At 40.7% G+C, this 27209-nt stretch overlaps 1 protein-coding gene across 1 annotated transcript in view; it reads left to right on the forward strand.

The window, feature by feature from the left end:
- The window catches only part of diaph2 (diaphanous-related formin 2), a 529613-nt gene that overhangs the window by 138892 nt on the left and 363512 nt on the right, over positions 1–27209 (forward strand). The window contains exon 6 of the mRNA XM_034291816.1: positions 731–870. Coding sequence (XP_034147707.1) covers positions 731–870 — 140 coding nt within the window. The remainder of the gene's footprint in view (positions 1–730; positions 871–27209) is intronic.

The raw sequence follows: 27209 nt of genomic DNA on the forward strand, positions 1-27209 counted from the left end.
ATGATGGATGAAATCGCTTTGATCCAGAAAGAAAACGTCAAACTCGTGTTCTTCCAAAGCGGATTTTTGGCAAATCTACATACTTTTGGACGTGGGAGTTAGATTAGGAAGAGGTGGGGGAGATGCAATCAGTATCTGGGAAGTACTGGTAATCTTTCTCACCTACAGGAGTCAGCAGGGCTTTGACATTGTACTGGTGATATGTGCTGCGTGGAGGTGTGATACCTCAGGATCCCATGGCCATGACCCACTCTCTCCTATCACTGAAGATCATATGGGCTTCTTTCTGCTAAATGACCCAGAATGACACCCTTAATGAAGGCTTGCATTTTAAGATGATATTTTTAGCAGTAGCAAAGCTTAGCCCCTGCCAGTGGGTTTCTCCATGGTTCTGTTTTAAAATGTTTTTGAATCCTGTTGACATTTTAAATCAGTTGCCATTTTTTAAATGGTGATAAAATAGGTGTTGCCCATCTTGTAGGTTTTATTTTGTCTGGGTTTCATTTTCAGCTGTAGGTTATTCACAAAATCTGGGTTTGTCCATGGTTCTACAGTATTTGACTTTTAAAAAGTTTGGCCTAGTAGGCAATGCCTTTAAAAATAGTTTGCATGTGTCTGATTTGGCAAAAATAAAATGTCAATTTGTCAGTCATTGTTTCACAGAGTGATTAGAAGACATGTATCTGGACTGTGGTATTGACCTGGCTTCTGTTGTGTGCTTTCTTTGCAGGGAGGACTGAGGAACAGCAAGCATGAGTGCACACTGTCGTCACAGGAGTACGTCCACGAGCTGCGCTCTGGCATCACTGAGGACAAGCTGCTCAACTGCCTGGAGTCCCTTCGCGTCTCTCTCACCAGCAACCCTGTCAGGTAAGTCTGCTTACTCTTTTACTGACGTAGTCCTCCTGATTCGAAGACGGCACAAAACGATTCTGTAGTGCAAAATGCTTCAGCTAAACCTACATTACATTTTAGTCCCGTGCTGGGGTTTTGCTCATCCGTCAGTCATGAACAGCATTACCATGGACTAAATTCACAGTTCAGCTCTTCCAAAAAAGTTTAGCCAGACCTCATTTGCTTCATCTAGAAAAAAAGATCTGAACAAGTTGGCATCCAGTGGACACCTTCTATCGCTAATTGGTTCTCTGTCGGGAGATCTCTCAAGGCCTGATTCGTGGGGAGCGATGGGCTTGGTTAAACAAGAACAGCCCGTAGCATAGCCTATTAAAATGAGCATAGCCAATGGCATAGAGCCCGCTAAATGATCCCTATAGTTGCGAAGAGACCGCCTGTCTTTGCTCACTGCTCTATCCATTAAGCCCTAATAGATAGAAGTCCAGTTTTCCACATCAGAAGACCAGCCATTCCTTGTCTCTGAGTCCTTAATAAGCATGGCTGCCCTCACCCCAAGATCAATCGTTTTGTCTTAAACATTCCCCCCATATGACAGAGTGGGTTTGGCTGCCTACTGACCCCTATTTTTTTTATCAGTTTTGATGTCAGGTTAATGCACTACTGTAAGAACTCAATATTCATCATAATCCTCTCCATGTTTCTAGTGAGCTTTGATTGGTCCTTCAATAAACCATAATTAGGCCTTGGCGGTTGCATTGGAGGGCCTCTTTCACCCGTAAAATTGTCTTATCTTCCTTTCTTGTAGATAGGTATCTTCAAATGTAATTTGGTCCCAACCGCACAGAGGAACCCTCAATGAAAACAGAACCCTCTCAATTATTCACCAAACCCCACCGTTAGAGAGATGTTTCTTAATGTGAATCAATGAACGGTGCATATAAAGTGGTCATCAGATGAGTGGCAGATCTTCTTTTATGTCCGAGGCCCAGTGCTTGGGGAGGCCCTGGCTGGTAACCCCAATGGGCCAGTTGTTTAATTCAGTGGATACAATGAAGGCATTATCCAGGCATCCTAACAGCTAGGGAAACAAATAGGCTTTGGTGTGGTCTCACTAGAAAGATCACGCGCACACCCACATTCACACAGAACAACACGACGTGCTCTGCACTCAAAGTGATAATAGAGTTTTGTTGCTGAAAACTCCCCCTCTCATTTTTCTCTCTTTGGCTGAGTAACTGTGTAGCTAGACACCAGAGTCGGGAAAACGAGATAAACAGTAAAACTTTGTGCTTCTTTTGGGGGATAAAAAATGAAATGTGTTAAAAAAAAAAAATTATGTACACAAAGGAAAGATAAATACTTTGCCTCAAGGTAACCTCCCAAGTTCTTGCCTTCATTAAGCTAAAGACACCTGCTATTGCTTGGCTTTATCTGATCACAGAAGAACTGTTTCCAGACCTGCTTTTTCTGTTTACTCACCTTCTACCTGCCCATTCATCTTGGGAATTGAGTGTAAATCGCTTTTGTTTGAAAAACCTCAGTGTGCCTTGCCAAGCTGCAATGTTCGGCTCCCCTAGTTGTGGGGATTCACGTCACTCCTCCTCACACAGGAAAAGGCTATTTGGCGCCGAGGGGTCTTGAGAGGCCAGTACTGCCCTCTAGATGTTTCCAAACCTCTGAACTTGCGACCATTGAGCGTGGCAGAGGCACTCTGCTGTGGCCTCTCGGATGCCCACGGAAGGGCTGGCCTATTTGTAAGAGGCGCCCTGGGGTAAAGCAAAGGAGGGCTACGAAACATTACCATTGGATGCCTGCTCCTGTTACTTTGCTCCTCTTCACGTCTCTCCTTGTTTGACTAAAAGGGAAAGGAGACTTGTAGGAAATAGCATCTTGGCCCTTTGGAGCATAGTTAAGGTTACTCACGATTAATATGAATGCAATTAATTGTCACGGATCACAACGCACAGGAAATGCAAACTTTCCAGCCTGAGTTCTGATTGCACTATGTTAATGTAACCTTTTCTCAGAGATGTGTCTGTGTATTGGGAACAGCCATGCAAAACAACACTACATAATGCACTTTATTTTTTAATTACCACCTGTGGACTATGTGAGGACAGGCATTTAAGTACTCTTTCATTGTTTTGTTTTTAGTCACTCAAAGTGTCTTCCCAGTAGAAGGTTTTGTAGTTGATATTCTGTTAACTACTACTGAAGATGATTGACTTGCCCTTTGTATTTGTGACCAAAGCTTGAATAAGGGTAAAAAGTAAATGATTAATAAGATTAAAAAACATGATCTTCTAAAATCAAATAAGTTTCATAAATCCCTTTTTACTGAAGCATTTTTTACTGAAGCCCTTTTTACTGAAGCCCTTTTTGTGTGCTTTTGCAGATACCCAGCCATAATCCCCAAACAGCAAGCAAAAAGAGTTAATACTGAGTGGCTAGGAAAAAGTCCCTAGTTTGGTTAAAACATATCAGGAAACCTTGAGAGGAACCAGATTCTGAGGACTGGCCGGTCACTTTCAGGATAAATGTGAGGGTATGATGTTCTGGCCAATCCTCTGTCTACTTACGCATTTATATTTTGTATGCCTCATTCACCCATAAAATTATGTTGTTGTATAGCTACATCAAAACAAAAAGAAAAACAAATCAAATACATTTCAAAGAAAACAGCTCATATTGTAAGTAATTATACTGTAGGGCAGTTCAAAAATTTAAAAAAGACAACCTTGATTTTGACTGCAATTTCCAATGTCAGAAGTACTTTCTGGCTGGAGAAGAATGCCAAATATTGTTAGCACCCACCACATTTTCACTGTGTACTACTATACTAGCAGAATGGTTTGTTTGCTCGAAGTGGCTGCTTTTAGTGACCTGAACATCGTTCCTGTCTTTCTGTGTTGCTTTCACTTGGCGTTATTCAGTACATAAAGGAAATATGCAACCAGAGAAAATGCTAATGCTTATTCTGTTTTGCCACAGGCTTATTATAAGTCATCCTCCTTTGGTTCACCGTAATACTAGTTTATAATTATAGTTGGAATATATATATATATATATATATATATATATATATATATATTCCAGACATCAATCAGCCATAACGTTATGACCCCCTAATATTGTGTGGGTCCCCCTTTTGCCGCCAAAACAGCCCTGACCCATCAAGGTATGGACTCCATTAGACCTCTGAAGGTGTGCTGTGGTATCTGGCACCAAGACATTCGCAGCAGATCCTTTAAGTCCTGTAATTTCCGAGGTGGGGCCTCCATGTATCAGATCTGTTTGTTTAGCACATCCTACAGATGCTCGATCTGATTAAGATCTGGGGAATTTGGAGGCAAGTCAACACCTTGAACTCTTTGTTTTGTTCCTCCATTCCTGAACCATTTTAGCTTTGTGGCAGGGTGCATTATCCTACTGACAGAGGCCAGTTCCACCAGGGAATACCGTTGCCATGAAAGGTGCACATAGTCTCAGGTAGGTGGTACATGTCAAAGTAACATCCACATGAATGGCAGGACCCAAGGTTTCCCAGCAGAACATTCCCCAAAGCATCACACTGCCTCCGTTGGCTTGCCTTCTTCCCATAGTGCATCCTGGTGCATTGTGTTCTCCAGGTAAGTGACGCACACGCACCCGGCCATCCACATGATGTAAAAGGAAATGTGATTCATCAAACCAGACCATCTTCTTCCATTGGTGCTGTTGGCAGTGGACAGGAGTCAGGACAGGCACCCTGACTGGTCTGCGGCTACGCAGACCCATACGCAACATACTGAGATGCTCTGTGTATCAGTACCAGCATTACATTTTCAGCAATTTGAGCTACTATGGCTCGTCTCTTGGATCAGAACACACAGGCCAGTCTTCGCTCCCCACTTGCAACATTGAGCCTTGTCAGCCCATGACCCTGTCGCCGGTTCACCGCTTGTCCTTCCTTGGACCACTTTTGATAGGCACTGAACACTACAGACTGGTAACACCCCACATGGGCTGTAGTTTTGGAGATGCTTTGACCCAGTAATCTAGCCATCACAATTTGGCCCTTGTCAAAGTCACTCAGATCCTTACGCTTGCCCATTTTTCCTGCTTCTAACACATAAACTTTGAGGACAGAATGTTCACTTGCTGCCTAATATATCCCATCCACTGACAGGTGCTATGATAACAAGATTATCAGTGTTATTCACTTCACCTGTCAGTGGTCATAATGTTATTGTTGATCAGTATATGTGTATATACACCGATCAGTCGTAAAATGTGTTGTTAACAGAGCAAGTCCAGCAATGGCCCAGTTGGTAGTGTCACTGACTCCCACTTTCTTACCTTTTATGGTGCGAGATCGAAACCAGATCATGTTTTACTTTTGAGTGCAAAAGGTACTGTTTATTGTTGATTGAATAATTCCTTTTTTGACACTCTTGCCTTAATAATACAAAACATTAGAAAGGATTCTTAAATAAAAAATGCTAGCTGGTAAGGCCAGAAGAACGTTCAAAATAAACCGAGCATTTTAATTTCCCTTCAGAAAGCACACACCTAACCACTGCACCGTGAAGTCATGTACGATACTGCGGGAAAAAAAAACATATATATCAACATTAAACGTGGTATTTATTCCTGATCAGCAGTTTACATCACTGTGCAGTGAGTTTAAAAGCCTTGAGTGAATTAATAGTTTTTCGGCCAATGTGACGAAAGCCTTGAATATTTAAGAAAGCCTTGATTTCCTATCACTATTCAATAATACCAAAGATGGAAGTGTTTTTAAATTATTATTGATCAGGAGACTGAACTAAATTCTACGATCGAGGCTTGCTTTGAAATATCATTCCATTCTAATCCATGCGAAAGGGCCAAGGCTTGCATCGATGTAATACCATGTGATTGATGATGTCCGAAGCCTCGTTTGATCATATGCTTTTTCCAAAGCCACTTTGTAAAATCCAGGCTTCAGTGCTTGTTCAGTGTTTTTCGGTGACTTTCGAACAGCAACCTCTACTGGTCACCTTATTTAGTCATTTATTTTCAAAAGTTTTTAACAGAGCAATTCCAGCAATGGTGCAGTTGGTAGTGTCACTGACTCCCACTTTCTTACTTGTTAAGATCGAATCCAGATCATGTTTTACTTTTTGAGTGCAAATGATACCGTTTATTGTTGTATAAATACTTTGTTTTACTTTGTTGATCTTATGACACTCTTGCCTAAATAATACAAAACATTAGAAAGGATGCAGAGTTGAAAAATACTAGCTGGAAAGGCAAGAAGAACACAGGATACGAACCGTGCATTTTAATTTCCTTTTGGAAAGTGCATGCCTACAGTAACCACTGTGCTACAAAGTAATGTTGGATGCTGTGGAATAGATGTCTATATGAATATTAAACATAGGATATTTATTTATGTAATGAATGTAATGCGACACAGGCGGCAGGCTGTGTTCAGGAATGACACTAGGATGAAAATCACACTAGGATGAAACTTTAAAGTATGTGCCAGAAGGCGACAGTTTCATCTAACAAGTTGAATAACATAACATTAATTGGTACACAATCTTACTGTTGGAAAATGTACAATATATGACCACAAATACTACAAAAAAGAAAGGCAAAATTTGTGAAAGACCTGTGAAACAACATCAATTAAACAAATGTAATTTTATAGCAATGATACCATTATACCATTTCCCTGTTACAATATGGCATTTTCCTGGGCACAACTGGGTCACTTTCAAAGACTTGGTCACCAACCACAACCCAGATGGTCACTGTGACGGAAGAAAAGACTGGCATTAGAGGGAAAAAGTCACTGAAAGTCCATGTTGGTGACCAGCATTTGGTGCACATGTTTTGGCTTGCCGACATCCGGCATCCGTGCATCTTTGGCGTGGACCTGCTGTCCCACTGGGGCGCCTGTGTTAATGTGTCAGGGACAACCATTACCCTTGGCACCGAAGCCGTGGCAAAGGGTCAGTCTGCGCTCCCATCAGCTCGCCCTCAGTAAACAGCAGGCGGTGGAGGATAAGGTTGATTGATTGAGCCCTCCGACAGCCCCTTGGGTGGCTCCGGCCGTCTTGCTGAGGAAGGACAGCAGTTGGCGGTTCGGTGTGGACAATCCAATCGGCATCTTAACGATGTCATAAAGAGAGACTCATACCCTCTCTCTCGAATTGATGATGCCCTCGACTACATCGTGGGGTCCTGCTGGTTCAGTTGCCTCGACCTGGCAGGTGGAGCTGGCCTCCAATGCAAGACCAGAGATCGCCTTCACCATCGGACAAGGGCTGTGGCAGTTCCGCATCTCTGCGATACATCAGAGATTACAGGAACATTAGGAATGGCCAAATCAACAGTTTGGTACATTCAGAGAAAAAAATTAACTAACTGGTGAGCTCTGCAATACAAAAATGGCCTGGATGTCCACGGAAGACAACAGTGGTGGATGATCGTAGGATCCTTTCCATGGTAAAGAAAAACCCCTTCACAACATCCAGCCAAGTGAATAGCACTCTCCAGGAGGTAGGCATATCATTATCCAAGTGTTCCATAAAGACAATACTTCATAAGAGCAAATACAGAGGTTTCACCACAAGGTGCAAACCATTCATAAGCTTCAAGATTAGAAAGGCCAGATTACTTTGCCAAAAAAGTATCTAAAAAAGCCAGCCAAGTTCTGGAATATCATTCTTTGGACAGATGAAACTAAGTTCAACCTGTACCAGAATGATGGAAAGAAAAAAGGATGGAGAAGGCTTGGAACGGCTCATGATCCAAAGCATACCACATCATGTGTAGAACACAGGGGAGGCAGCGTGATGGCATGGGCATGCATGACTTCCAATGGCATTGGGTCACTAGCGTTCATTGTTTTGACAGAAGCAGCCAAATTAATTTGGAAGTGTATGGGATATTTTGTCTGCACAGACTCAGCCAAATTCAGCTGAGTTGATTGGACAGCACTTCACTTTACATATGGACAATGATCCAAAACATACTGCGAAAGCAACCCAGGAGTTTTTAAGGCAAAGTAGTGGAATATTCTGCAATGGCCGAGTCAATCGCCTGGCCGAATCAATCGCCTGCTTGGCTCTAATCAACTAGCTGCTGTCTCAAACTTAAATTGTACAAAGACATTTTGATTTGGGCTTCGTAAACAGCTCCAAGCTGCTTATTTTGGGCTTCTTTTGACTGTACCGGTTGCTTGTTTCTCTTGTGATTTCTGCCAACACTGGGTTGCAGTGCAGTTTAGTCTAGCATTTACCATCTAGTCATAGATAATACTGTTTTCAATAGCATGTTCATAGCACATAATCTTTTATAACAAGAGATTTTGGCCAAATGTATTCAAGGACAGGAAAACCAAGAGCACAGATAGCTACAATAAGCTTTGTAACTTGTAAGTTGATGATAATTTAATGCGATGCACATACTATCTCAGATGTAGACGTTCTAATCAATGATGGACAAAACACATATCTCCCCATTCGCTATTCAAAAAACTTGTAACTCCATTTGAGCTTGATTTTGGTAAAATATTTATAATATACTGACATATGCAAGTATCTGACCATATATAAAGACACAGTACCAACTTTGAATGTGTTTTTCTTTTCCTGAAAAGTTGTGATTTTGGAAATTGAAGGTTTCCGCCTGAGAGACATACAGTGTATGTATAATAAATTGATAAAGCTACAATGTATTAATTGCACACATATTCCTCCTTAAAGTAAGATATAGTTAGTTCAGGAGGAAAATTTGGCTAATGAAATTACATAGACATCCTGTGTGAAATTATAGAGATTTACTTTTCTTTTTACTCTCATACATAACATATGTGGATGTTTGGGAAGTAAAAAAACAACATATTACTGAGTAATTGCCTGCTCATTTTCAAGCATGGTGGAGGCTGCATCATAGTTTGCTTGACAACGCCAAAGACTTGGGTGTTTTTTAGATAGAATTCATGTTGTGCAGATAAGCACTTGCCATATCTAAATGTTCAATAATACTACCCAGATTGCTACTAGGTTAGGGTTCTCTTTCTTACACTTCTGCTAGTGTACAGTGTTATGTATATTGTTGCTTTATTGTATTATTATTTTCTGTCTAGCTATACTTTTGTTTATTTTTTCTTCTTAACTCTCACTACGTAGTTGTCGGGTGCCATGTCAAAAGAATTTCATTGTGCAGGATGACACTGTGTTGTTCGGTGCATTTGACAAATATACCTGGAAAATAACTGAAACACAGGCAAAATCCTGTTGTCAAAAACTTAAGTCTTAAGTCTGCTGTACGTCAGGTTTTGGGAAAGGATTTGATCTTTCAACAGGATTATAATGAACAACAGAATGCCACATCTGCACTGCAGTTGCTTACCAGGAATACACACCAGGAATGTTTTTCAGTGGCCAGGTTACAGTAAACACTTAAATCAGTTAACTAATGTCAATACAATTGTCTAGCCATGAACCCTGATACCTTGATATCCTGAAGAACAACAAAAAAAAAGTATTACACTGATGTAATCACAAAGATATAAAGTTATATTGAAGTGAATGCTTATTTATAGATTTTAGTGTTGAACCTTTCATTATTTTTGACATTTCCAAATATTTTGTGCATATAGTTGACAAAACAAAATCACGTTAATTGCCCTCACAATTCGTAAAGGAACAAAATGTGGTGAGCTTATCCAACCCTATCAGGTGATTTCACACACTCCCCATAGTCAAATGTACATCACTTGGCCAAACCATGAAAACAAAGGGCAGGGGAACCCACACGTTCATGTGTAAAATACCAAGAACATAAGTTTAATCCGCACAATAACATTAATTAAAATCCAGTTTAATCTGTCTTCAAACCTCTAAGGGCAGAGTGGGGCTTTTTGTCCAGAGATTGTACTAACAGGGCTCTTCTGATTTCTGGGGAAGGCAGAGGTTCATGAAGTCTTTACAAATAGTGATAGGTACTCTATCATTTATTGCAGGTGCAAACAGAGATACCACAGGCTCATTCAGAACTGGGTAAAACAGATTTTAACTGCTCTGCCCTCCACTCAAGGAATGTTTGGCATATTGGCTGAAGTTAGAAACCCTGGTTTCTATAAGGCAGTTAAAATGTTTGATCAACTACTGTTTTACAGCCATTTATGATTGTTTCTGTTGATGATTTTTATTTTCTGTGTGATTTGTTTGTTTTTATTGCTTTACTACTGTGCTCATGCAGAGCGCATGTTTAATTCAGAATCCAAAAGGCAGGATTTAGGCATGCAACAATCAATAAACAGAGGATCAGAAAGGTGAAGGTACAGAATCAGGCAGGCTCAACAACAGGGTCGAGAATAAACAAGCAGATGGACTGGTCAGTACATGGGGAAAAAAAACGAATAATCAGCGAACACTCAGTAGAACGACTTAGTATGTCGTAACAAATACAAAACTATTCCCCACAAAGAAAAAGGTGCATCAAACTGAACTGAATAGAGTACAACTAATGAAAACCGGGTGGGTGAACAGGTGTTTAATATTCAGGTGATTGGGAACCGGGGAGTGAGCTGCTTTCATGGAGAACGGGAAGTACAGTGTCCTGGAGGTAGATGATGTGAAACAACAGGTGAACTGGGAGGCAGTCTTACATGGAAACAGGGAACTATTGCTTTATTTGTATATTAAATTTGATAGAAGTACATACAGATCACTGACCATAGCTTAAAAAAAAAAATCTGACCGTGTGAGAAATGTCGATTGCAGTATGTAATTATTACACAAGGGGAGAAATCAATACAGTATAATTATTTCACCACTTCCAAAGGCCCCCTAACAACCAAACATATTTTTGTGAGCAATGATAGATCATGAACGTTAAACAAGTCTTTACTAAAAAGCCTTTGGTCTGAATAAATGAAGTTGCTGTACATTTAAAAACAATAAAACAAACAACCAATTTGTGACACTTCGACATTTCTTAAAAAGTTATTTGAGGACTGCATGGCACCTCCCTCACCATTTCTATCAACTGGGCAGACTAAAATGAGAGGCTTTAAGATCTGTAATAGTGTTAGCCTTCTTCTGTGAGACTTGTTTCTCTTTCATTCACCGCAGCCACTTAATGTCCTCCCGGTGGCCTGTGTTTGTGTAATAGTCCAATTGTCTGGGCTGTGCACCTGTTTGACGGCCCAGGTGGCTGCAGTACCGGTGCTACAGTTCCTTTGTACCCCCATTGCCTCACCGTCAGTCCCACACAGGTGTGTGGCAAACAGCCCTCCACCATTCCCTCGCAGATGGCATTGCCCAAATCACACACAAGCCCCTTCAGGCTTTCTGGCTTTCTCAGGCTGCCATTTTCTCTGTTCCCCTTCGCCCCCACCCTCTTGCTTTGTCAAATAAGGAGCTGCGACCAATTATTCATGTTGGACTTCTAACTCTTCTTCAAATGTTTTATACTTTAGTTTTACTTTAATTTAGACATGTCATGACACTGTCTCTCTGCAATTTCTGAATACTAACTTTGAGTCCACTGGCATTAAGCGAGATGCCAATTTACAGATAGTCGCATGCTCATATTTTCTCCTTTATGTACGGGGGTGTTGGTGTGGTGGTGTATCTAATTATAGTCGTTTTCTCGCTGTTCGTGTTTAGATTTTTTTTGTTGTTGTTCTGTGTTGCAGTATAAGAGAAGTGCCACAGGGACTACTGGCAGCAGTAGTGCAGGATTTCAGTAGCACAATAGCAAGAAGTGTATCTGAATTTTTTTTTCACCCACTCATGAACCAAGTCGACAGGGTTATTGTCATGTATATTAGCATTTTGCAGGCTCTGTTTCGAACTGCTAGGTTCACTTCTTCACTGTGATAATTGTCCTCTGAAACGGCAGTGTTGGAGCTGATTTCTTCTGAACCACTTGGGCCTGACCCGATGTGCCACCCATATCTTCTTTACAGGTAAAAGGGTAAGTAAGAGTGTTCTAAGGTCTTGCGTCGGGAGTTCCCTACACACTGCTTCACATATTCACTGGCCCGCCCGGCTTTGGCGTTCCTTGTGCTAAGCCTTTAGTATCACAGTCTGACTCTCTTCAAATCCCCGCAGTGACTTCCATATTGAATTTGCTCTCAGATCTCCCCATACAGATTTAGACCAAAATTGAACTTGGCTCCAACTTTTCATTATGTGGGAAAATCTTCATAGCATGACTGTAACATTTTCTCTGGGGCAATTTGGTGGTCTTTGTGTGCAGGCAGCCATGGATTGCTGCTGACGCGAGGCGTTTTCTCCTTCTATAGGTCAGGGCTCGAGTCATGATGGAGCATTGTAGTGATCTCACAGCTACTGCTGGGGCGTGTGTGTGTCTATCGGTCTCGCCAGCTTTACCCTGGCTTAATGCCTGTAGCCACATGCTCCCGAGGTAACGCATAGCACCAGTAATGGGCTTATTAGTAGCTTTGAAGTGGGGATGCTTCTTCACAGGCAGGTCATCAGCCTAAAATTGGATAGCCTTGCGACAGAAAATAACAAAACTAATGACAGAGAGACAATTAAACACCCACCCTGTGAGTGACTGAGAGATGGTTTCAGAAAAGTTACACTTTGTGACAAAATCGGTCTGAAATGTTGACACGTCAGTAGTTGTTTGCTAGCCAAGGCGTGCACAGTTCTCTGCAACAACAGCTTTATTGAAGCTCTTGGCTGATTCCCAAAAAAACGTAGGAGGTTTCTTGACATCGGGAAGGGAGGCATGTCTTAGATGATAAATATGCTCCACTGTCGATTTCAGAGGCCATCCACTTTGTAAAACAGCAGCAACTTGTCCCGTTACTTATGGGTGGACTTTATATAAAAAGGGCGGTAATTCATACACGGTTCAGGGTTTATGGATGTAAATACTCTCAAATCAAAGCTTACAATTTGAGCTTACAGTTTGACCTTTCTGTCGCTTTCTTTTCAAATCCAATGTGCTTGTGTATAGAGCCAAAACCACTGATCTTGTATCACTGTTCAATAACTTATGGACTGCACTAAATATTCCCAACAGCCTTCACCATTCATACATTAAAAGTAAGACTGTCTATGAGTTGATTATTAACACTAATACAATTTGTATGTTATTCTTATATTATTAATATCGATGACAAAGTCCTGACATTGAGCTGTTGTGTTTAAGGTTACCTAAGTAGTCATACAGTAGTCAATTTTCCTTCAAAGTGACATTCCTTACAACACTATAATGGCTTATCGGATGTAACGGGAAGCCAATAAAACACTCTTTACCACACTGGTGAGTATATGATGGCTTTGCTGCCAGGATGACAGTCAGGGAAGAGCTCTTCAAGCCTTTTTGGATATAAAGAGTCTCCTTAGAGTCCACACTTTACTGACTGATGTTTCTGAAGTGAGTTTGGGGAGACACAGAGGTGACAGCCCAATCTGTTGGAGATGCAATATTACACAGAGGGAGAAGTGTTTTAATCGTTGTCATTTCTGATGCGGGAATGGCTGCCCATCTCCGTCAATCATCCATAATGGATCCTTTGTATTGACTTTGTGATTCGACACAAAGTTTGTCCTCAAAAGGGTTTGAAGGTACATTCAGTCTCATGGCCAAATGTATTATAACCAAGACAGAAAGCCATACCATTAATGTCAGCTAGCTTTAGAATGGCCGTGTTTCCCAATCTGTGATGGAGACTTTGAAAATATCCTGTGCAGCGTATGGCTAAGCTCTCCTGCAAGGACAGAGAGGACAAGATACACACAGCCCTGCCTATTTGGGTCAAGCACACCCCTTTCCCATCTCCGTTCTGGGACGTAATGAAAACTCGCCGTTTGATTTTTACCATTACCATCAGACGCTGACTTCCTCCAGGAAGTAAGAAAAAAAGTTATCAGAGCTTCACCTGTCGGTCCGTGAAATAAATTGTGCCCGTTACCATGGTGAAAGGGGGAAACAGGGTTTGAAGAGCTCAGCCGGGGACATCTGTGCTGTGGGACTTTACTCTCCAGACTCCAAATGTTATTATAAACTGTCCTGCGCCCCCTTCCCCCAGGCTCCAGACAAGCCCCCTTTTTTTGAACTGGGACTCAAGGAGGAATACATTCTGGGAATAAAAAATAATAATGTATGTATGGCCCAGAAGGCATGGATTTCAATATTTTTCTCTGTTCTTTCTATAGTTAACAAAATTTGTTTTCTACTCTTTCGAATAATTTCCTGCAATAAATTGGCATTACTGATGTTTCCTATTTTCTTTGCCAAAATGATCATGAAGAGTAGAGCACACCAAAAGGTTGGGACAGACACGCATGCCTGTTAACTCAATGTGTTAAACTTCCACACACTCATGAGATAAAGTTAACTAGGTTAATACTCTCCTGTCACTGACGTCATTGCAGCTTTTTTATTCACCAGAGGCAGTGAAGGAGCACGAAGATCCAAATGTCCTCATTGACTGGTTATATTTTAGGAGGGACGCACATTTCATTTTCTAACACCATCTGTTAACCTCAGAGCTAGCCATATCTATGTGAGCCCTGGAGCGTGGCATACAACTTACGAGTCCAATTTGAATTCCATATTGATTTAGTTAGAAATTGTATTATTGCACAGGTACAGAGGGACATCTTGCATTCTATTGCTGTACATCTAATAACCCGCAGCCTTTGGAATTTATCAACCATCTAAGTCTATATTATAGTATATGTGTGTGTGTGTGTGTGTGTGTGTGTGTGTATGTATATATATATAAAATATAATGGGGAGAACAAGTATTTGATACACTGCCGATTTTGCAGGTTTTCCTTCTTACAAAGCATGTAGAGGTCTGTAATTTTTATCATAGGTACACTTCAACAATCCAGAAAATCACAATTTATGATTTATTAATAATTAATTCGCATTTTATTGCAAATAATTGATTATATCTTTTCATGTGACAACACTAAAGAAATGACACTTTGCTACAATGTAAAGTAGTGAGTGTACAGCTTGTATAACAGTGTAAATTTGGTGTCCCCTCAAAATAACTCTACACACAGACATTAATGTCTATACCGCTGGCAACCATAAGTGAGTACCCTTAAGTGAAAATGTCCAAATTGGGCCCAAAGTGTCAATATTTTCCAGCACTGCCTTAACCCTCTTAGGCATGGAGTTCACCAGAGCTTCACAGGTTGCCACTGGAGTCCTCTTCCACTCCTCCATGATGACTTCATGGAGCTGGTGGATGTTACAGACCTTGCACTGCTCCACCTTCCATTTGAGGATGCCCCACAGGTGCTCAATGGGGTTTAGGTCTGGGGTATACCCTCAGCTTCTTTAGCAAGGCAGTGGTCATCTTGTAAGTGTGTTTAGGGTCGTTATTGTGTTGGAGTACTGCCCTGCGGCCCAGTCTCCGAAAGGGAGGGGATCATGCTCTGCTTCAGTATATCACAGTACATTGGCATTCATGGTTCCCTCAATGAACTGTAGTTCGCACTCATGCAGCCTCAGACCATGACCCTCCCACCACCCTGCTTGACTGTAGGCAAGACACTCCTCACCTGGTTGCCGCCACACATGCTTGACACCATCTGAACCAAATACGTTTATCTTGGTCTCATCAGACCACAGGACATGGTTCCAGTAATCCACGTCCTTAGTCTGCTTGTCTTAAGCAAATTGTTTGCGGGATTTCACTGTGGTGGGAAAACGGCTAATTGTACCCAATGTGAACATTTTCACTTAGGGGTGTACTCACTTTTGTTGCCAGCGGTTTTGACATTGATGGCTGTGTTTTGAGTTATTTTGAGGGGACAGCAAATTTACAGTTATACAAGCTGTACACTCACTACTTTACATTCTAGCAAAGTGTCATTTCCTCAGTGTTGTCACATGAAAAGATATAATCAAATATTTGCGGAAATGGGTGGGGTGTACTCACTTTTGTGAGATACTGTGTGTGTGTGTGTGTGTGTGTGTGTGTGTGTGTATATACACTCACCTATAGGATTATTAGGAACACCATACTAATACTGTGTTTGACCCCCTTTCGCCTTCAGAACTGCCTTAATTCTACGTGGCATTGATTCAACAAGGTGCTGAAAGCATTCTGTAGAAATGTTGGCCCATATTGATAGGATAGCATCTTGCAGTTGATGGAGATTTGTGGGATGCACATCCAGGGCACAAAGCACCCGTTCCCCCATATCCCAAGGTGCTCTATTGGGTTGAGATCTGGTAACTGTGGGGGCCATTTCTGTACAGTGAACTCATTGTCATGTTCAAGAAACCAATTTAAAAGATTCGAGCTTGGTGCATTATCCTGCTGGAAGTAGCCATCAGAGGATGGGTACATGGTGGTCATAAAGGGATGGACATGGTCAGAAACAATGTTCAGGTAGGCCGTGGCATTTAAACGATGCCCAATTGGCACTAAGGGGCCTAAAGTGTGCCAAGAAAACATCCCCCACACCATTACACCACCACCACCAGCCTGCACAGTGGTAACAAGGCATGATGGATCCATGTTCTCATTCTGTTTACACCAAATTCTGACTCTACCATCTGAATGTCTCAACAGAAATCAAGACTCATCAGAGCAGGCAACATTCTTCCAGTCTTTAACTGTCCAATTTTGGTGAGCTCGTGCAAATTGTAGCCTCTTTTTCCTATTTGTAGTGGAGATGAGTGGTACCCGGTGGGGTCTTCTGCTGTTGTAGCCCATCTGCCTCAAGGTTGTGTGTGTTGTGGCTTCACAAATCCTTTGCTGCATACCTCGGTTGTAACAAGTGGTTATTTCAGTCAAAGTTGCTCTTCTATCAGCTTGAATCAGTCGGCCCATTCTCCTCTGACCTCTAGCATTAACAAGGCATTTTCACCCACAAGACTGCCGCAAACTGGATGTTTTTCCCTTTTCACACCATTCTTTGTAAACCCTAGAAATGGTTGTGCGTGAAAATCCCAGTAACTGAGCAGATTGTGAAATACTCAGACCGGCCCGTCTGGCACCAACAACCATGCCACGCTCAAAATTGCTTAAAACACCTTTCTTTTCCATTCAGTTTGGAGTTCAGGAGATTGTCTTGACAAGGACCACACCCCTAAATGCATTGAAGCAACTGCCATGTGATTGGTTGATTAGATAATTGCATTAATGAGAAATTGAACAGGTGTTCCTAATAATCCTTTAGGTGAGTGTATATATATATACTATTTAAATTAGAAAAAAAAAAAATTATTGCTTCTCTGTAGAATGAAGGTTCCCAGCAGTTTGCTGTTTGTGACAAACGCGTGGACCAGCAGTTAAAGCTTACATTTACTTAAACATTGTGACTTCACAGTTAGGATTCCCTTTTGAACTCCTGCTGTGTGGTGCAATCTACGAAGATGGAAAAAAAAATGAAGAACACATAAAGCAAGAAAACCACACACATTAGTTCATTTTAGGCCTGTTACTTACCTGCCTGTCTTGTGTGAAACAAACTCTTGATTAGTTAGTTACCTCAGAGCTCTTTGAAAATACTGTAGATTATATCATTAGGACCAGGAAAGGCTCGCTGTGGCACTGACTATGATTCCTTTGGCTGTCAAGATGAAGAGAGTAACTCACTGGGGGGGTGACGTATCTGCAGATGTGTACATACTAGGCTGCTCCTGACATCAAATCGCAGCATTCCTCAGATCTTCCACAGAGGTATAGCTTCATACAACCCCAATTAACGGGCCCATCCAATCACTTATGCTTAGGCAACTCCACGCTAGTGTCCCCTCACCACTCCCCACTCATTGTTGCTTGAAGCTGGAGGATCCTTGCGCTGTTTAGGTGGTAATTACACAATTCAGGAGTGTTTTGCGCTTCATGGGGGGTCATTTAGAAGAGTCTGGGGAAGTGTGACGAGCTGTCTTCCCCTGAGTCACTTAGTTGATTCAATCCCAATGCCGCTTTAACACTTGTTTTTTTTTCCCGTTCGCACGTGTTGCTGCCATCAGTGCTTGCTTTGTCCTACACCCACAACCTCCCAGTTCCACTGGCCAGAGTGGAACGTTAATTTAGGTTGCAAGTTCCTGTGGAGACTTGATTGCTATTTGAGGCATCGGGCATTACATTTTTGCAATGGTGTAAAGTAAAAGGTTATTTGGTCTTGACTACATATTTTGGAAATGATTTACTTGGCTACATTAGTAAACATTAAATAAAGTACAGAACATGTTTGCTGACACTTCCAAGTTATGTTTTCAATGATTAACAGGATTCAAAAATGTATGAGGAAAATGTCCCATCTCTACCTCCTCAGACCTGGCTGACTCACTGTACAAGTGCTTCCTGTCTGTGTGCTATAGTATGCACATTTGTGCCAGCCTCTGTGGGACCAACTGGTAAAACACAGCTGTATTCCATGACACTGACTTAAAAATGTACACTTGAATTTGTCAACCCTTTCTGTTATTGAGATATGGTTACTCTGATATGACAAATAGGTAGAAAACACTTTTAACCACTGCAACTGTTACGCATATATTGTTAGGATGCTGAGAAAGGGTAACTTTGTTCTTTGCTGTACTGCTAATATTGCACATATCAGTTTGCCCCTCTTTAGCCTCTCTCGCTAGCTAATTTAGTCATGGCTTTGTAGAAAGTCACATTGCCTCTGTCCTGCCTGGTGCTGTCCGCTATACTTTTGCCATGAGCCATGAGTTTGCATGGTTTCTATAGTAGTTTTTACAGGGTACATGCTTTTACATTGTTGCTGTGTTCATAGCAAAGATACTTTTTTCCATGCTACTTTCCACCCCTTGTGAAGGGTGGCTGGGCTATAGGTATCTGGCAGGGGATGTGAGGAAGTTTACTTGTCTCAAGGAAAATAATCTGCTAGAGAAAAAGCCAAAGTGTAGAAGTGTACAGCTTAATTTGAGAGGTGTGTGCGGGGCAACACTTCTATCCACCTAACCAAGAACCCCATGTGAAAAGATGACTATTCTCCAATACATCATGCCATCTTTAAGTTACCCTTTCATGTTTTGACCTTTCCCCCCCCTGGTTTGTGTTGTGTAATTCGCCTGATGCCTGGAGGGCAGAGGGGATATGCATTGAGTGAAAAGGCCATTCATTAAGCTATACTCACAAAGATTTATGCCTTTGCCATTCATTAAGTCGCATGCACAAAGATTTATGTATTTGTATTCATTAGCAATTCAACATTGTTTTCTTGCTATTGGAAAGGTCACAACCTTTCAGACATGTAATTGTTTGAGGATTCTGATGTCTGGTTTATATGAATACATTAACAGCTTCGGAAAAGGAATTTCTTGAGTATTACTTTTTTATTGTACAATTTTACCATGTCTGATGAAACTGAATAATGCTGATTTTATGTGATTACTGCAGGTTTGTTGTCCAATATTTTCTTACCACCATGACTGATTGACATCATATCTATATTATATACCCCACCGTTCAAAAGTTTGGGGTCACTTAGACATTTCATTGTTTTCCATGAAAAAAGACATTCAATGAGTTTGAATTGGAAAAAATATTTATTGGGTTGGCTTAATGGGCACGTATGTACTATACAGTCACGCTGCTCACACAATAGCTTAATTAATAGGGTTGAGATCCGATTGCTATGCTGGCCATTCCATTATAGACATAATACCAACTTCTTCCCTAAATAGTTCATGCATAGTTTGGAGCTGTGCTTTAGGTCATTGTCCTGTTGTAAGAGGAATTTGCTTCCAATCGAGTGCCGTCCACAGGGTGTGGCATGGCGTAGCAAAATGGAGCCTTCCCTCTTCAAGTTCCCCTTTACCATGTACAAATCTCCCACCTTACCACCACCAAAGCACCCACAGACCATCACATCACATGCCTCCACCATGCTTGAAATATGGCATCAAGCACTCCTCTAGCATATTTTTATTTGGTCTTCGTTTCACAAATTATCTTCTCTGTGATCTGAACAACTCATAGTTTAGTCTGTACATAACACAGACAATCTTATCCAATCTTTCTCTGTCCAGTGTCTGTGTTCTTTTGCCCATCTTAATCTTTTCTTTTTATTGGCCAGTGTGAGATTTTTTGATGTTTTTGAGATGTTGACATGTAGAAGAGTGTTTTGCGGGTACTATTTAATAATAGATCTGCCAGGCCTTTCAGACCTCCAGTATCCGCCAGAGCCGAACGCTCTTTGGCATCATTAGCCAACGAATCGTCCCTATTAGCATGGACATTCTCCTCCGCAGCATCACCATCCAGCCAGAGCATCATTTCAACAGTACATTTATATGTACAGTGAGAGACAGGATACATTTGCATTTTAATGAGTGAAATAAGTATTCGACCCCTCTGCAAAACATAACTTAGTACTAGGTGGCAAAACCCTTGTTTGGCATTCACAGAGGTCAGACGTTTCTTGTAGTTGGCCACCAGGTTTGCAAACATCTCATGAGGGATTGTGTCCCACTCCTCTTTGCAGATCTTCTCCAAGTCATTAAGGTTTCTAGGCTGACGTTTGGCAACTCGAACCTTCAGCTCCCTCCACAGATTTTCTATGGCTAGGCCACTCCAGGACCTTAATGTGCTTCTTCTTGAGCCACTCCTTTGTTGCCTTGGCAGTGTGTTTTGGCATGCTGGAATACCCATCCAGGAGGTTCTCACCCAAGATTTGACGGTACATGGGCCCTGTCCAACGTCCCTTTGATGCGGTGAAGTTTTCCTGTCCCCTTAGTATAAAATCACCCCCAAAGCATAATGTTTCCACCTCCATGTTTGACGGTGGGGATGGTGTTCTTGGGGTCATAGACAGCATTCCTCCTCCAAACACAGCGAGTTGAGTTGATGCCAACTAGCTTGAATTTGGTCTCATCTGTTCTCCTCAGAATCATTAAGATGTTCATTGGCAAACTTCAGACGGACCTGTACATGTGCTTTCTTGAGCAAGGGGACCTTGTGGGCACTGCAGGATTTCAGTCCTTCACAGCGTAGTGTGTTACCAACTGTTTTCTTGGTGACTATAGTCCCAGTTGCCTTGAGATCATTGACAAGTTCCTCCCATGTAGTTCGGGGCTGATTCCTCACCGTTCTCATGATCATTGCTACTCCACGAGGTGAGATCTTGCATGGAGCCCCAGACCAATGGAGATTGACAGTTCTTTTGTGTTTTTTCCATTTGCGAATAATCGCACCAACTGTTGTCACCTTCTCACCAAGCTGCTTGGCGATGGTCTCGTAGCCCATTCCAGCCTTGTGTAGGTCTAAAATCTTTTCTCTGACATCCTTGGACAACTCTTTGGTTTTGGCAATGGTGGAAAGTTTGGAATCTGATTGATTGCTTTTGTGGTCAGGTGTCTTTTATACAGGTAACAAGCTGAGATTAGGAGCCCTCCCTTTAAGAGTGTGCTCCTAATCTCAGCTCGTTACCTGTATAAAAGACACCTGGAATCCAGAAATCTTTTTGATTGAGAGGGGATCAAATACTTATTTCACTCATTAAAATGCAAATCAATTTAATATTTTTGACAAGCAATTTTTGTTTTGTTATTCTGTCTCTCACTGTTCAAATAAACCTTCCATTAAATTATAGACTGATTATTTCTTTGTTACTGGGCAAACATACAAAATCAGCAGGGGATAAAATATTTTTTCCCCTCACTGTAAGATGTCTGTAGGTGACATGAAAACCTCGCAGAATTTTTAGAAAAAGACAAGGTCTGAAATGAATAGGCTGTGAACGCGTCTTTGCAGGTACCTCCTGGGGGTTGTAGTGAAATCAATCGATTTGATTTCAATGCATAGCTCTCATCTCCTACTAACATAAAATATTTGTCAAATAAGTTATCGAAAAACCAGGAGGAGTTATTAGAAAAAGATGACGTCTGAAAATATATAGTTGGAATTTTGTTTTGTGAATAATTATTTAGCCTAATACATTTGTAGAATATTAATCGTCAGTAAAGTAAGCAGAGACAATTCAAAGAGAGATGATAGGATGTGTGTGCGATGTAGTTTCTCTTTCCCTTCTAAAATAAAAACAGTTACTTGTAATACCTTTGCTGAATTGGTAATTTGTGTATGTCAAAACATATCCTTGGTATTTTGTTTTGTGAATAATTATGTAGCACAATACATTTGTAGATTTACATTTTAGATTTACCTTTGATGAATTAGCCTACACAATAAGCTGAATCTCCTATTGAAAAATGGTAACAGGTGATAAGTAGCCTACACTCTAAAAAATAGTGATTTGTCCTGTTAAAACATGGATGAAACTCCTTAATAGATTGCAAATCACAGCTAAAATTAAGGTGTTACCCATTGATTTACAAAGGACAAAGATTAATTCATGTTTATTTACTGTAAAATTATGTACTGTCATGGTGCGGTGAGCAGCAGCGCCACCGTGCCATGTTTTCACAAGTTCCCATATCTCACGAACACATCCCGGACTGTCACATGTTTCCAATCTTCCACACCAGGTCCCAATCTAGCTCGTTTGTATGTGTATATATGTTTCCCCTCTGCTCCCCACATTGTGGCTCATTGTTCTTGTCATGTTTGGATGTCGTGTATGTTGCCGTTATTGTAAGTACTTGTGTTATTTCATATTGTCGTTTTTTGCTGCTGTAGTCAGCCCTTTACTTTGTGTGTTTTGTGCTCGGTGTTTGTTTCTTTCTTATCAATTAAAGAATCCACACCGACTACGCCTGCCTGCACCTGGTTCCTTGTCCATGCAACACTGCACTACACCACTGATTGTGACATGTACATAAAATCCTGTAAAAATATGGTCAAGTTTAAAGGTGTAGAAGTACAGGAAAATATTGTAAGAACAGAGATAAACAGAAAAACTCCTAAAAAATATAATTTCTGGTGATGAATGTCAAAATAGTGAATTGTCCTGCAATGAAAGATGGCAAACAAGTTTATTTGCCATATTCAAGTCATGGTACAGAACAAACAAATCATTCAAACAAATGTCAACTTCAATAATGGTTCTCACACCATTAAAATGATCTAAAACATTATGGTTCTGATACAGACGATGTACAGCTTTTTATTCCACCTGTCTATCCTCAATTCCAATTGCCTCAATCAACCCCTTCACCTAGATTTTACACCGATGAGCCAAAACATTGACCACTCAAAGGTGAAATGAATAACGAAAAAGGGCACATTTCAAGGTCTGAGTAGATTAAATAGTAAGCAAACAGTTCTCGTAGTCAACATGTTGGATGCAAGAGAAATGGGCGGGAGTACAGACCTGAGCGACTTTGACAAGGGCCAAATTGTTATGGCCAGAATATTTTTTTCAACTAGTGGTCCTGTGTAACTGAACTAATATTGCATGCCTCTTGCAACACCAAAGTTGTGCCCAGGGTTCCCTTCCCATGGGGTAACAGTACAATGTTCCTTAAATCACTGTAAAATCACTCATGATCAGAATATCTGCTCAATGACTAAACTGTTAAAAATAGGTTATCAGGTTATTTTAAATGTGGGAAAAAATGTGGAGAAGTATATGATTACGCTTTTTATTTGGCCGTAACGTCCACTTACCTGAGTGTTTGTCGATCAAACCCTGGGAACACTGCTGTACCAGCATCCACTAGAAAGCCTCCAAAGTAGCAGAGAGAGAGAGCAGCATCCTCACTGTCAACAATGAAGATTAAAGAAAAACTTAAAATGCTGTTTACCAGGCTTGTGGTGAATTGCTTCTTAAGTCAACTTCCTGAATAGAATTGGAAGTGAGCATAACCCTACTGTTAACAATGAATTACAAGCACGGTAAATGTTGAAGAAATATACACTAAATAACCACGGTCTGCTGCACCCATTTAGATGTTTCCAGATCCACATTAGCTTGTTTGGATGGGGCAGTTTGGGATGGCCATTCTGTGCGTGCCCAGCACATGGAAAGAGTAGCTGTAAACAAAAAAATTCTTCAATAACACAATACAACTTATAATCAAGCAGCATTTTTCAGATAATATAAAGATTTGTGCTGATCTAGGATGAGTTATTTATGGCTGTGCAGCAGTCGTTTCACGTTTCAGGAGGATTGTGTTAAACTGACTAACATTTCTTATTACGTTTTAACAGCTTATTAGCCAGTAATAGGGTTATTAGTATCTACTAACTTCCTAGGAATAATCATTAAAAATGTAGCAATTGCTAGTGAGACTGAAGATGAACTTTTCCATGCCAGAGACCTTCGCAATATAACCGTATATAGATTCAGGTTTTAGCCAGTGTAATTATCGCCTGCGAGGAGATACGAACTCGGGACCTATAGTTCACAAGTCTGCTTCTCTAACCACTACCCTATTTAACAAGGGGTAGTGACTCAGCCAGCCAGTCAGTCAGTGACATTCGCTCTTAGCCGGCTCCGCTTACGTGGTCCGGTAAAAAAATTTAGAGAATTAATTTAGATAACAGGACTGTATATTGAGATTGAAATTCTGTTTTTGAACTTTATTTTTGCTATAATTATCTGTATTTAGAATGCAATTTGTATATGCAAGTAATGCAAATATCGATTAAATAATGTTAAATGTATTTCTAATGCTTATTGTTGTGAAGAAAGGATGCATGTCTGCAAAAAAAACTTAAATATTAATGTTTTTGAATTTACTGACATTTCTTTTATTCTGAATGTTATGTACTTTATCCTTGTAATTTCATAGTATTCCACCATTATTCATAAATACAGAAAAAAAAACATGTACATTTTACGTACAAATACATATTTTTTACAGTGTATATAATTTGTATTATGTTTCAATAATAGCCTAATTTAGTTTTGGAATAGTCATGGAAATCTAAATTCCCATTCAACCAAGGTCTGATCATTCATCTGGGAGTATTGCGCATTCATCCATTGATGTCATACATTCAGTGAGGGGTGATTAGCGCCTGGGTACCATTTGGGTGCAGCTTTCAAAATGGCAGTTTTATTTTAAATGCAAACTCACACACCAATTGGCGTAGGCATTTGTCAGTTCTAGTGTTAATGAAGCTGCCAGTTAATGCCTTGCAAGGCATCTGTTTCTTAAATTAGACGCTGATTTATTTGTCCTCTTGGTCAGTTGCGCACCGGTCCTTCCACTGATGATTCTATTCAGGTTTGTGCTGTTCTGGTCAGTTTTATTGCTTCTTTAATCAGCACAACAATTTTCAGCTGTGCTGTAATAATTGCAAAAGGGTTTTTAAAATGATCAACTTGGATTTACAAACACAAAGTACCATTGGAACACTGGTCTGATCATTACTGATAATGGGTCTCTGTATGCCCTATGTAGATATTCCTTTAAAAAATCATCAGCCATTCTCAGCTACAGTAGGTATTTACCACATTAACAATGTTTTTACCTGTATTTGTGATCTATTTGATGTTATTTTAATGGACAAAACTTTGTCTTTCAAAGTGACCCCAAACTTTTGAATGGTAGTGTACACTCAGTGGCCAAATTTTTATGTGCACCCAGGCCCAGTCCATTGCCTCCAATTCTTTATTACATGGATTCTGCAAGGTGTTCTTCTACGCTGATGGAATGATTGCACCACTTATTTAGTGCAGATTGGATGTTGCTAGATTTGTGCTGCAAACCACCCATTTGATCTAATTCCAAATATGCACTATTGGGTTTAGGTTTGGGGACTGCAAAGGGCAGTCAAGTAAACAACATTGGGATATGTCAGACCAAGAAGCGTTTTCCTACTCCTCAATTTGCTAGTGTTGGTGATTGTGTGCCCACTAGAGTTGCTGCCTTTTTACTAATAGGAGTGTAACTTGGTGTTGTGGTCTGCTGCCGTACCCCGTGTGGTATGGGGACGATGAGTTGTACGTTCTAATTAGCTGTTCACTGCCTTTCCTGGGGGAGATCTACTATCACCATGTCTTCTCTGGGATTCGAACTAGCAGCCTTTTGGTTACTGCCCCAACTTTGACTTAAACAGTGTCTTACAAAAGTGAGTATATTTTTGTAAATATTTGATTATAACTTTTCGGGTGACAACACTGAAGAAATGAAACTTTGCTACAATGTAAAGTAGTGAGTGTACAGCTTGTATAACAGTGTACATTTGCTGTCCCCTCAAAATAACTCAACACACAGACATTAATGTCTAAACCGTTGTCAACAAAAGTGTGTACACCCCTAAGTGAAAATGTCCAAATTGCATCTGTGGCTGTAGCCTTCAGAATGCAGAATCACAAGGTTGGTAGCCTCCTGGTTCTCGGCTTCAGGTTGTAATGTCGGGAGCAATTTGTTGCTAAGAGCACAAGGCCTCAAGTGGAATGCAGCTGCAACTGAATAGGTCAGGAGTGGTAGAGTGGGGCTGATTGAGACAGCAGTATGGCTAAGTCCGTAATCCAATATGAAAGATTTTTCCTTCTCACAAACGAAGCTCTCAATGACACCATATTCCTGTGGCTGGTCCCAATGAAATAACACACCAACAAGGAACAATGCCTGTCCACTGGCTGAAATCAATGTGCATAAAAAGGTGTCACAACACAGGCCAGCTGATCAGTTAAACAGAGAGACTGAATGTGTGTCAGGTTCCACAGCCTGCAATGAACAATTCCGGTCAAGTTGGTTGCTGTGAATTTTGCTCACAAGCATAATCATCCAGCAGCTGTGACATTTCCCATGCCAAATCTGTTTGAAGGAATATGGTTTAAACCACTCTGAAAACACATTGAAAACCACAAACAGCAAACTTTCCGCACACCCACCACTGCTGCTTATTGTTTCATTATAGGGAATTACACTAACTTGTTCATAAGCTACAAACAGTGGAAAGCAAAGGTCAGATGCATGAAGACAGATTATTCATTATTATTTAATGCCTGACAATGACTTCCCATTGGTATGGAAGATGGAAGAAAATAATGGGGAGATTGAAAGTTTGCTGCTGAGATATGAAAGTAAATGTAAAATAAATTTAAAAAAAACTGATCGACAGGAAATCCATGGACAGAATATTCCTCAAATTGCTCTTTGCTGTGCTCAAATAAGCATCAGTTGTTCCCTTGTTAACATTTGCCCATGTGCTCTGGGTCCAGACTGAAATAATATAATACAGGGTTTTGTGGCTCTTAACATAAATACAACATAATTGCGTCAAACCAGCAGAAATAGTACACATAAAAATGGCTTCCTAAAACAGATGATTATTTTTTTATTTTGCCTGTGGAATGTACATGATTGCAGAAAGTAACACAATTTGGTGGCACATAACAGCAGGATTATCTTCATCAATATTTCATGAACAAGTTTCACCCCGAGTTATTGAAATCCTTGGATGCATGCCATAAATTAAGGAAAGGAGAAAGAAGAAAGGAAGAGGATCCTATTTATCTACCGTGCTG

Source organism: Esox lucius, chromosome 4 (assembly GCF_011004845.1).
Source record: "Esox lucius isolate fEsoLuc1 chromosome 4, fEsoLuc1.pri, whole genome shotgun sequence".
NCBI lineage: Eukaryota > Metazoa > Chordata > Actinopteri > Esociformes > Esocidae > Esox > Esox lucius.